This window comes from Apteryx mantelli, chromosome 1 (genome assembly GCF_036417845.1).
Source record: "Apteryx mantelli isolate bAptMan1 chromosome 1, bAptMan1.hap1, whole genome shotgun sequence".
Classification (NCBI taxonomy): domain Eukaryota; kingdom Metazoa; phylum Chordata; class Aves; order Apterygiformes; family Apterygidae; genus Apteryx; species Apteryx mantelli.
In genome coordinates, this window is record NC_089978.1 from 158,998,625 (window position 1) to 159,011,356 (window position 12,732).

Sequence of the window (12,732 nt, forward strand, 5' to 3'; positions counted from 1 at the left end):
CCTCAGGAACCCCAGACCCTGGAGGCAAGAGAGAAAGTCTGGAGAAAGGAAGACTTTCCCTTGGTCGAGGAGGATCGGGTTAGAGATCATTTAAGCAAACTTGACACCCACAAATCCATGGGCCCTGATGGGATGCACCCACGAGTGCTGAGGGAGCTGGCAGATGTCATTGCTAAGCCACTCTCCATCATCTTTGAAAGGTCATGGAGAACAGGAGAGGTGCCCGAGGACTGGAAGAAAGCCAATGTCACCCCAGTCTTCAAAAAGGGCAAGAAGGAGGACCCAGGGAACTACAGGCCAGTCAGCCTCACCTCCATCCCTGGAAAGGTGATGGAGCAGATCATCCTGGAAGCCATCTCCAAGCATGTGGAGGAAAAGAAGGTGATCAGGAGTAGTCAGCATGGCTTCACCAAGGGGAAATCATGCCTAACCAATCTGATAGCCTTCTACGATGGAATGACTGGCTGGGTAGATGAGGGGAGAGCAGTGGATGTTGTCTACCTAGACTTCAGCAAGGCTTTCGACACTGTCTCCCATAGCATCCTCATAGACAAGCTCAGGAAGTGTGGGTTAGATGAGTGGACAGTGAGGTGGATTGAGAACTGGCTGAATGGCAGAGCTCAGAGAGTTGTGATCAGTGGCACAGAGTCTAGTTGGAGGCCTGTAGCTAGCGGTGTCCCCCAGGGGTCAGGACTGGGTCCAGTCTTGTTCAACTTCTTCATCAATGACCTGGATGAAGGCACAGAGTGCACCCTCAGCCAGTTTGCTGATGATACAAAACTGGGAGGAGTGGCTGATACGCCAGAGGGCTGTGCTGCCATTCAGAGAGACCTGGACAGGCTGGAGAGGTGGACGGAGAGGAACCTCATGAAGTTCAACAAAGGCAAGTGCAGGGTCCTGCACCTGGGGAGGAATAACCCCATGCGCCAGTACAGGTTGGGGGTTGACCTGCTGGAAAGCAGCTCTGCTGAGAAGGACCTGGGAGTGCTGGTGGACATCAAGTTAAGCATGAGGCAGCAATGTGCCCTTGTGGCCAAGAAGGCCAATGGTATCCTGGGCTGCATCAGGAAGAGTGTTGCCAGCAGGTCGAGGGAGGTGATTCTCCCCCTCTACTCAGCCCTGGTGAGGCCACATCTGGAGTACTGTGTCCAGTTCTGGGCTCCCCAGTACAAGAGGGATGTGGCACTACTGGAGCAAGTCCAGTGAAGGGCCACAAAGATGATTAGGGGACTGGAGCATCTCTCTTATGAGGAAAGACTGAGAGAGCTTGGCCTGTTTAGCTTGGAGAAGAGAAGGCTGAGAGGAGATCTTATCAACGTGTACAAGTATCTGAAGGGAGGGTGTCGAGAGGATGGGACCAGACTCTTTTCAGTGGTGCCCAGTGACAGGACGCGAGGCAATGGGCACAAACTGAAACACAGACAATTCCATCTGAACATGAGGAAAAACTTCTTCACTGTGAGGGTGACAGAGCACTGGAACAGGTTGCCCAGAGAGGTTGTGGAGTCTCCTTCTCTGGAGATATTCAAAACGCGCCTGGATGCAATCCTGTGCAATGTGCTCTAGGTGACCCTGCTTGAGCAGGGGGGTTGGACTAGATGATCTCCAGAGGTCCCTTCCAACCTCAGCGATTCTGTGATTCTGTGATCAGCCCTGCTGCAGACAAAGGCAGAATGCAAAACATGTTTTAAAATTAAAAAATACTTTAAAAAATACTTGAAAATTTTGCCTACAAGGAAAAATAGTCTGTGGAAACCATAGGAGCTTCCTGAAAAACTGAACTTTCTCCAAAATGTTCTGCAAGCTTTCTGGGGCTGGATATTTTCTAAGTCTTGCTGAGAGAGTCCAAGTCTCCATCAACCCACTCCATCGTCTGCTCTAAAATTCCCTCCAAAAGTGTTAGCGTAACACCCCTTCCCACCAATGCAGCTAACAGTTAGGGAGCTTGTTGGCTAACTGCCACCCTGTGTGCCTTTATGAACTTTACTAGAAAAAAAGTCATGGCTTCAACCAAAAATAAACAGACACGCACTGAACCCACTGGATTGCATCCAATAGCAAATAAACACCCCAACCCCAAACTATAAGCAAAAAAGAGCTTTTCTTGGTGTCTTCGCCCAAGAGAAAAAAAAGCTAATTTTACAGACTCACTGCCAAACACATGGACACAGCTGACCAGCTATCAGAGAGGAGCGTAACAGAGCCCCACACAATCAGAAGCCACCCAGCCTTCGGGCCATACACATCCGTGTACAGCACCATGCATGTGCAATGTTCACACGTGAGCGTAGCTGCTGCTGCCAGCTCTGCATTCGTACCCACTCCGGTCCCCTGGACTGATCCCCAGAGCAGGGTGGACACTGAGGGTGCAGCAGCCACGCATGCCCTTAAATGCATCCTGGGCATGCAGAAAAATGCAGCACGCCGGGTCTGCTGGGGAGGAGGAGCGAAGCTGGCAGATCAAATTCTTCCAGCGTAGCTGCCTTCATCGTGGAAAGGGCAACGGCAGTGAGGGAGGAAACCACAAGACTCTCAGATCAATGGGAAGTACTGACATTTCATCTAAAGCCTGTCAGATCAGAATTTTCTGAGCGCAGAGAGCATGATCAGAGACCTTATAGGAACGCTGTGGCATCATTTTTGCCTCCAGTCTCAGCTCCAGCTGGGGAATCCCTAGGCAAACTCTCATTCCTGCCTGTAAATGTTCGAGTCTAGGTGGTACTTCCCATCCTCGCCTGCCTTCCCTGCCTAAGATGTTAGACACAACTGCAGGGAAAAAACAGGGAAGGACTGAAGCAAGCAAGGGCAGCTGCAAAAACAGTCCAAGCAGGAGTCTTCAGCAATTCGCTGAACTTTCTCTCCCTGCTGGCCTTGGCTGTGCCAGCCTCAGGCCCTCTACTTTTGGGAATCATCTCCTTGTCTCCTGTCTCAGGCACTTGCCCTCATCTTTCTTCCACATCTGTCTCTCTCATCCTCTTCTGTCTTGTTCCTGGCATATTTCCTCACTTTTTCGTTCCCTTCAACTCATACCTCCCTTCCCCAAACTAACCCCTGTCAAAAAAGGTTTAAAAAACCTATACATTGCAATTTCCTCTCTCCACAGAGCCCATCCGGCTTGCATTATCCATTCTCCTGTGTGTCTCCACAAAATGCAAATTCTTCAGGGTGGAAACTATCTGCCACTTCATGTCACTGCCATGCTTAGTGCAATAAGGGCTTGCTTTTCATTGGCCCTGGTGCTACTATAAAAAATATAACTGTTATTAGTAATACTGTACTTATAAAGCACCAAAGAACAGTAAAAAATAGGAGGTATGAGAAAAATGCCAGGTGTTGTGGGGTTTTTTTTTTTTCAATTTCTTTTCTGTTTTGGGGGCAAGGTGCTGTTCCTATTTTTCATGAAACAATTTCTCTTTTTCTGTGCTTCAAATTTGGAAGTTCAGAGTGCAAAACAAAGCTGATCTTGGTGAAGAAACAGAGTGTACTTTTTTAAATTGGCAGGTGACACCAAGGAGGAAGGGACTGCAAAGTCAGTGGAATTAGATTAGAATTCAAAATGATCCTGACAAATCGAAAGAAGTAGGATGAAATTCAAACAGGACAAATACAAAATCACATGCTCAGGTAGGAAAGACTAGCTCCCCAGACACAGGATGGAGAAGGGCTCATCAGACGTCAGACCTCAGGATAGGACCTGGGAGCTACAGCATATCACAAGCTCATCACAGATGAACAATGCTGTGGTGGAAACAGGAGCACGGTCTGCAAGACACATGGAGCAATACTTCTGCTCTACTTGGCCGTGTAAGACCTCAGCTAAAGTACTGTGCTCCAGCACTGTCATTCAGAGAGACGTGAACTAGCTGAAGGGAATGAGAAGAGGAAGAATTGTCAGAGCTGTAGAAGACAAGACACGGGATAAAAAAATAATTTTTTAATGACAAGATAGAGAAGCATAGTGATGACAGCCTGAGCAGGCTGTGGAACCTCCATCCACGGGCGATCAGTTGGAGAAGCAGGTTAGGGAACGTGCTGGACAAGCACGTTTGGTATAATGCACTCTGCTTTGAAGCTGTGGGAAGAACTTCAAAGTATTTCCTAAGCCCATTTTCTATGATTTCAACAATTTTGGTGAGAACTAAGTTTGTTTTTGACCTTTCAGCATAGTCCACTGAGTGAGATAAACCTGTCAGCCTTTAGAACTGAAGGAGACATTAGCCTGCAGGTTACCTCAGTGGAAGACTGTTGTTCCAGATCTTGCTAATGCCTTTAAGGTTTAAAGGTTATAACAAACAAGGAACACTGCTGTCCTTCTGAGTTTCCCAAGTATCTCTGACAAATATATTGCCTTGCAGGATGACCTTTCCCACTTTTCAATGTAAGAACCTTAAGTGATTCTTCTCACTTCATCCTTCCAGAGACAGTTGTCAGTACAGGCCCTGGAAGGTGAGCAGGACAGAACGAGGCACGACTGAAGAATGAGCTTCAGCTTGTCCAAGCATATGTCCCATTCAGAGGGAATTGATGAAGAAAAACAGGGAAGCAAATTATGTCATCCTCCACCCAGCATAAAACTCTCCCTCTCTTCTGAACGCAGGCAAGACATGCTAATGCTAAATGCACAGACGCGAAGCATCCCCCTGCACAGCTCCCCAGCTTCCACTGAGGCCACTGCTGGCCTACACCATGCTTCAGTGAAATCAGAATCCAGCCAGGGAGCAGCGTGCGGGGCTTTCATCTGAGCATGCTGCTCTCCTGCGGGCCATTTTGTACCCCCACCGTGAATAAGCAAAAGGCCCCATTCTCTGGCTTTCTGTCAGTGGCCTGAAATGCAGCGGGATTAGACAGCCACTCTTTATACAGTACTTTGAATGTATACAGCACTGTATAAACACACAGTATTACACAGATTATTATTATTTCCATTAAATAAATAAACACCAATGGCATGGCTTTTTAATTCTTTTAGCTCTGACTTTTGACTCTCCAAGGTATTTTGTGATGTAGCAATGCCCTAGGAAGGCTCGGCCTTTTCTGCTCACTTGCCCCAGGAAGTCCTAGAAGAATAATTTCTAATATAGAAGTTACCCAACTTGGAAAGCTACCCGAATTCAAGAGTGGCCCCAAAATACATGCACTTGTGCCTTCTAGAAGAAGGATCTCGCTTCATGGTCTGGCCAAAGGAAAGAAGACTCAGATGTCCTCTCTTTGCTGTAAACAGGTGGAGGTAATAGCATGCCTTACTTCCCCCACAGTATAAATAAACAAATTGCTAAATGCCCAGTCTGGAGTGAAATTATCACCTGGGTTCATTTCAGAAACAAAAGCTGAACTCTGTACTGCTAGCCGGGGGAAGAGTTTCAAAAGAGGAGGCCTCGTGTTAAACACCTAGGTCTGTATTAGGGTATGTAAATAGGTGAAGAGACAGACTTTTTTTCTAATAGCATTTAATTATTGCTTCTTTTTATCCACTAGTTAACCTTCCAACAGGAGGAAAAAGCCATATAAATAAAATTTCACACTCAGAGGGCAGAGATTTCCTAGTAAGGGTGAGGAAACAGCCTCATTTTTATAAATGGACTGATTAAGCTATAGAGGCCATGAGTCAGAAAGGTACTTAAGCATGCGCCCAGCTTTAAAGACATAAACAATTTTAATGAAGTCAGCAGGACTGCCTGTGAGCTCAAATTTAGGCACAAACCTTAAAATACCTTCCTAAATTGGGATCAGAGAGGGAAAGGGTGGAACTTTCAAAATACCCAGTGTCACTCTTGTACGGATGCAGGGATGGGGCCACTGTAAACTCCCTTCTCAGGGGTCTCGCCCAAAGGTGCACACTACCCCAAGCGGCCTCGGCACTTGCACCTAAGCGAAATGGCCTAATCTGCCACATACTGAAGTCTTGGCCCACCCGAGCAGAACGAGGCTGAACTTGCCTCTCAACTCCAGCCCTGAAGCCAGCTGGCAGGACGGCGGTGACACCATCCTCAGGGACCTACTCTGTGAGGCACGCAAATGCGGACAGGGATTTACCTCCGCTCCCGACTCACCAATTCCTTCCATGATTTGGCTTCCCAGAGCGTTCCTCCAGAATGGATATCCATGTGCTTTTACACGCCAGTGCTGTGAGGTGGCCAAAACTTAGGCTTACTCAATTAGCCATCTAAGTCCACTCTTCACCTCTGAGTAAATGGCCTCACTTCCAGGGGTGACAGGAGTTCAAAACTGTGACAGGCATCGAGGAGGGATGTGGGTTGTCCCTGGCCTGGGGAATACCTGCACTGACCAGGATGCATTGCTAGCTCTTACGCAGCCTGCTCATCTGGGGGTCTCAAAGCACTGCAGGAAAGAGGGCAGTAGAGAGCAACCACTGGGTAAATGGGGAAACTGAGGCACAGAGAATGAAAACAACTCTCTCAAACCCCAAGGCCTTCTCCTGCCAGCCAGTTAAGGTTTTTCACACATGGTCCCAACCCCACCAGTGCTGAGGCAAAGGCTTTGCTCTCTGCAGACCAGCTGAGGTGTCTGGCTGGAGCTGGCAGGGTTTTCCACACCTGTTACAGCCATGTGGAAGCATGTGCTGGGCTGAGTCCAAGGGCTTGATACTGCGGCTAGTAACTGTGATTCCTTCTCTCCGTCCAAGTACGTTGTTTGTCTGCTTGCCCCAGCCCCTGGGCTTGGCAGTGCTGTTTCCGCTCCCGAAAATAAAACAGCATTTTTCACCCAGTACATCTAAAAAAACATTTAATCGCTAGACATTGCAGCATGATAAGAACAATAATTATAACTGGAGGGGGCTTCCTGTTATCTTGGCTATAGCCATATCCTGAGCTAATAAAAACTTACACTTTTTGTCCCAGCATTGATTTAGCTTCAGTTATGGTTATTACTCCATAAACAGGAAGCACCTTCTAGTTATCATCTCAGTGCACAAATTTTGGGGCAAAGACCTTTACTCGGTGTCACTGGTGTTGCCTCCCTGATGAGAAAGTTTTCTGCGCTTTAACGAGATTTGATGATCCGCTCAGAAGTGGCTAGGGTCAGCCCGCTGCAGGAGCCCTGCGAGAGTGCCCTGGCGTAAACCGGGATCTGCGCTGTGACACGCCCGGGCTCAGGGTTTTGGGCCCCAAGCCCCGCGTGCCTGATGTGAAGAGGAACGGCCCGCCAGCAGCTCGCTGCCCGCACGCAGCTCCAGCGGTGGCACCAGTGGCGAGGTGCAATTTACAAATATTACGGATATTAATTCTGTAAGCCACCCACATATAAAACTACTGACGCTGTTGCTAAAAATACACTGCAAGTTGCAACAAAGTTGTCAGGAATAAGTAATAAGCGAAGCATAGGGGAACAAAACCAAAACAGAGGTAATCAGCGTTGAGAAAATAAAGGCTAAAGCATATAAACACCTCCTGAACACCCGATTCTGAAGGATGCCAGCTACGAGCCACCCAGGAAACCACTGGAGACATCCACCTAATGCAGAAGGCTACCCACGGTTCACACACCGGCGAAGACTAGTGGTAAGCCCTCTTAAAACAGGCCTTCAGTGGGTCTCAGCCGGTCCACAGGCGCTGGGTGCATCCTCTGTACAGCAGGAAATTTCGCACAAACGCACAGACGATGATTTTGCACAGCTGCTTAGAGGAGAGCCCAAAGAACCAGATCCTCACCTGTCTCGGCGACTTGGCTTCCCCTGAAGCCAGTACAACCGCCCCAGAGAAACTATGTGTTCAGCGCTCAGGGGGCAGCTGGGATTAGTTTGCCTGACCTCTTGAGCAGAGACCATGCAGAATTATACCTGATGAGGCCTGCTTTGCAGCCCAGTGCATTTCCCTTTTTGGCTCACAACTAAAACTAAAATCCAGGTCAAATATTGCACAGAGGTGTTATTTCTGTTTTATTTTACTTGGTAGTTTTTGTGTCCTTCATTTTACCACTCAGCTCTGAAACACTTAGGAAAAATGAATGAGAAAAAATGGTAGAGGAGAATATTGACAGTGAAAATTCTGATTTCTTTAAAGTTAATGGTAAAATTCTCCATATACACAGGGGAAGGAGGGGGGAGGATTTCACACTAGATATTTGTTTATTTATCATGCCTCAGCTATTAATAACAGGTGAGGCACCATTCTGCTTCCCAGAACCACTATTTGAGCCAGCTGCCTAGTTCTTGCATGCACTGCACTCACCTAAATATTCAGAATTGCGTGCAACTTTGTGCATGTGCTCTATGTTATCACTCACTTAAACTTCTATTGGAATCATTTTATAAGGCCTCCAAGGTGTCACATTTCCTCCCAGGGCATATTTTCTGCAAAAGAGCCTGTGTTCGGAAATCGGTATGGTTGGGAGAGATACAGTTTCACATACCCTTGCCTTCATTGTGCTGGTGGTGGTGGTGGGTGCGTGTATGTGTGCGTGCCACAAGAGATCACTCGGCCTCGTGCAGTGCTGGTGCAACACTGAGAATACAGAAGTTACTGCCGGTCGCAGCACTAATGCAACACGTCAGCTCTTGCGCTCTCCTTTGTGGCCTAAATGTACCTGATGCTCCAGAGGAGGGCTACAGCCCAATCTCATTATACACGCAATACTGTGTTCAGAAGGGAGGATCATAGTCCTTGTCTCCTTCTAAGGCGGAAATCGCCTCCCGCGTGCAGTAAGTTTTTATCAATGCACCGTGGTGTTTCAGGGAATACTAAGGACCTCTCATGGCAACTAGGAGGTGAATAACAATCATTAAGCCGTCCTCCACCTCCCTCTAGGCTTTCTGAAAGCAACCTAACTGACAGACCTATTGCAACCAAAAACAGATAAAACAATCTTAAACCAGTCTTTACACTGTTTATTGGCTCGGGGGATTTGGGACATTCACCCACTTTAAGGCTTGACACATTCTGCAGAGTTTGGCCATGGAGCCTGCTGCCTTTTCTGTGTGAGTTCCAGAGAGTTTATTCTTACAGGTTGCTTTTGGGGGGATTTTTGTGCTCTACTGTCTTTCCCTAGTCAAGCAAAAGCAAGGGAACAGCTGAAGTTCGGATGCTGTAAGGAACTGCTAAACTTCCAGCAGATGCTTCTGCGTGGCACCACCGTCTCGGCTGGTTTCCCCCCACCTCCAGAAGGGCTCCCGCACTGGGGCAGCACCAGGCCGAGGTGGGGGCCTCCCCTCCACTCACCCGGGCGCGGGAACCCTGCGCCCACCGGCCAGCACACCGAGGGCAGCGTGGCCAGGCTGGTGAGGAGACACTGGCTCCGACCGCAGGCCCTGGTCGTTATTTCCAGCCTGGGGGAGCGGGGCGGCAAGCGAAACGCCCCACCTCCGCGGCCCGGAGCGGAGCCGTAAACCCGCTGCGGGGAACAGACCCCCTCGGCAGATGATAGCGCCGGGGGCGAAGTGGGAACTTGAGCAAATCGCTGCCACAATCCCAGGCGACAGGCTGCGGAAGGGCTCCGGCCGGCAACGGCAGCAGGAGCCGCGAGGCAGGGCAGGCCTGGCGCGCCTCGGCCGCGCTCAGCCGCGGGGCCCGGCCGCCGCGGAGGCCGCGCAGGTGCGGAGGGGCCGCGGCGGGCGCGGGGCGCTGCGCGGGGTCCGCGGCGCGGCGGCGCGGCCGGCAGAGGGCGCCGTCGCCGCTGGCCCCGACCCGCACCCCGGGCCCGCCGCGGCCCCCGCCGCCGCCGCGCAGCGCCCCGCCGCCGCGGCCCCTCCGCGCCCTCCCGCGGCGCGGCCGCCCCGCACCGCCCGGCGCCCCCGCGGGCGGCGGGGGAGGGATGGACTCCGGCCTCCCTGCGCCGCCGAAAAACAATCCTCTTTGTTTCTTTCGGGGTGCAAACTCGGCATCCTCCCCGTCTCCGGGGCTACCCAGAAATAACCCCGCCGGATCGGTAACTTTATACCATCTGGAAAGCGCGTTCATTTAGCGCACTTCAGCCTCTGCTAGATTTTCTCCGCAGATAAGTTTTATCAGCCTCGCCATACACATAAAAGTATTGCTTCCCCTATTTCTTTCCTCTCCCAGACATTAAAATCTCCCACCGCTATAAATCGATCGGAGCAAAAACATTTCTGGGCAAAATAAAATAAAGCTGGATGGATTTCCCTCTAGTTTATGTAATGCTCTCTAATCAATTCCAAACCAGAAGGGGTGATGGAAGAGAATAAATACATCGCTAGGTGATTTAAATTAAGCCAGATTTATTTTTTTTTTCACCAGTCGCCCGAGATATGCCCGTATCCATCCCCCTCTATTTTCAACCCGAAAAAAACTAAGTTAGGGTACTTTGGCTTTTCACTGCAACGCAGAGCTCGATTCAACGAGAAACTGAAAGAGCTGACAGGCTGGTGCCCGCAGCCCCTGTCCCCCTCCCCGGCGCCGATGCCTCTACACACTAGTATTTCCTCACCCCAGAAAATACGTGTAGCCGATCGGCAAAACCCCAGAAAGGGATAACTCTTAGAAAATACGCGAAAGGGTGGTCAGCACTGGGAATTAAAACTACACCGAGGCGCACACACACACACGCACACACAAGCTCAGTCCACCTCATTGTTCTGCTCGGCACCGACACGGACTTCACCCCCCTCCCCAAATCCCCCCCTCACTGGGGGCCCAAAGAGCCCTCCGGGGGCCGCGCCGCGCCGCGCCGGCCCGGCGGAGCGGGGCGCGGAGAGGAGCGGAGCGGAGCGGGGCGGCACGTCCCCCCCGGCGGCGGCGGCGGCGGGGAGCCGCGGCGGCGGCAGGGGGGCGCCGGCCGCCGCCGCCGGCCTCGCCGCCGATGCGGCCGCGGCCGCGGGCGGGGAGGCAGCGCGGGGCGGCGGGCAGCGGCGGGGGGCGAGCGGTGCCGGCTCCGCGGCGCCGGGCCGGGGGCAGCCTTACCTTCGTACATGGGGGCCATCGGTGCAAGGACGCCTGTTATTCATGGCAACGCCGCCACGAACGACGCGAGATCGCAGCCCCCCAAACTCAGCACACATCTGCCATCTTGAGCGGGTGTCTCTCGGCGGAGGCGAAGCTGCCGCCTGCCTTCTGCATCGCTGCCCGCCTCAGCGCGGGGGGAGCCGGGCACATCCAGCCCCGCTGCCGGCCCTCCGACGCGGCCGGGGCGGGCGGGCGAGCGGGCGGGGGGCGGCGGCGCCGCGCCGGGCCGGGCCGGGCCGGGCCGGGCCGGGGCCGGGGCGAGGCGAGGCGCGGCGCGGGGCCGGGCAGGGGCGGCGGGCGGCGGGGCCCCCCCGGCTCGGGACGGCGGCGCTGGGGAGGGAGGAGGGAAGGAGGGAAGGAGGGAGGGAGGGAGAGAGGGAGGGAGGGGGGCTGGCGCCGTGCCCCCGCGCTCAGCGCGGCATGGCTGCGTGCGCCGGGGCTCCCTGCAAAAGTTGCACTGGGGGCGACAGAAAGGGAGAGAGAGAGAGAGAGAGAGACGGAGGGAGAGGGAGAGACGGAGACGGAGAGGAGGAAAAAAAGGGGGGGGGGAAGCGAAGGGAGTTTGCAAATAATCAAGCGCCGATGGCACTGATCGCGGCTTCCCAGAAGGAGAGGGAGCGAGCGAGAGAAACCCTCTGCTGAGATTATGTGGGATCTTGTTTAACAACACATTTCAATCAGGAGAAAAAAGGAACAGTCAACAGAAGTTGGTGAAACACTTCTGTCTCCCCCCCCCCCTTTATAGAAAAGAGAGGAGGAAAAAAATAAAAAAGGCAGCTGATTGAAGCTTTGCAATTCACTGGCTGTGGGGATCATATAATTTGAGCTCATGTTTTACAATAGCATGGAAAATTCCTACCTCTCCCCCTCTCCCCAAATAAATCTTCTGTTCCCTCAAGGCATTTCACAATCTGGTTCGCTGACAAAAGTTCCAATTTTTCCTTTTTTTTTTCATTTAGCTTGCTTGCAGTGTAAATATTTAGAGGATGCGTTTAAAATAAACATACGATGTTGCTTTTAGGATTTGGGGTTTTTTTGTTAAACAGAACCACATCAAAGAAGTGTTTACTTATTGAGATTGACAGCCACTATCCCCCCCCCCCCACAATTTTATTTTAAAAGATCTGTCTCTCATTCAGCTATTGCTAGAAAGAACACGAACCCGATCAGCATCATTTTTGTCAGTGCATACAGGAAAACTGTAGGTAAAGCCACATTATCCAGAGCCTCTTTTGCTTCCGAGTGGCTTTACAAAGGAAGGTAAGTCACCAGGTACCCATTACAAGGGAGCTGAGACACACACAAGACACAGCAGCAAAGCCTCTGGCAAAGGTGGAAACAAAACCTCGGGCTGTGATCCTGCAATAACTCCCGTCTGGATCTGCCCACCTGGAGCTCCTTACCGGCAAGCAGTCTGGGACTAGACCAGTGAAGATGTACTCTCTTAGCGCCTGCTATTATGGCTAGCCCTAAAAACGCTGCCTCTCATTGCTGCTGGTGCCAGCCCACACCTCTCCCACCGCAGAATTAGGTTCCGGCAGGGCTTGACACCCAGCCACTCCTGTTGAGATGTCTTGAGGAGGAGGACACAGGCAACTTTTATTTAGTGATTTCAGTGAGAGTCAAGCTCTCCTGACAGCCTGTCCCCTAGAGCTGGGGTGCTCAGGACATGCCTGTGCTAGGAAAGAAAAAAGGACCAGGGAGCAATCCTTGCTGATCGGCTGCTAGAGCAGAATGGCCATGTCCACGCAGCAGAGGATATGATCCTGGGCCCCACTGTTTGCAAGACAGCTTTAGTATTTGCAGATTTTTTTCC

The 12,732-nt window shown here is 51.5% G+C and overlaps 1 protein-coding gene across 5 annotated transcripts in view; it reads right to left on the reverse strand.

Moving 5' to 3' along the window:
- Positions 1-11,101, reverse strand: part of HIPK2 (homeodomain interacting protein kinase 2) — a 139,108-nt gene extending 128,007 nt beyond the window's left edge. For all 5 annotated transcript variants that reach the window (XM_067308191.1, XM_067308177.1, XM_067308186.1 and 2 more), the window contains exon 1: positions 10,875-11,101. In XM_067308191.1, the coding sequence (XP_067164292.1) occupies positions 10,875-10,893 (19 nt within the window). In that variant the 5' untranslated portion in view covers positions 10,894-11,101. The remainder of the gene's footprint in view (positions 1-10,874) is intronic.
- Positions 11,102-12,732: the final 1,631 nt, after the last annotated feature.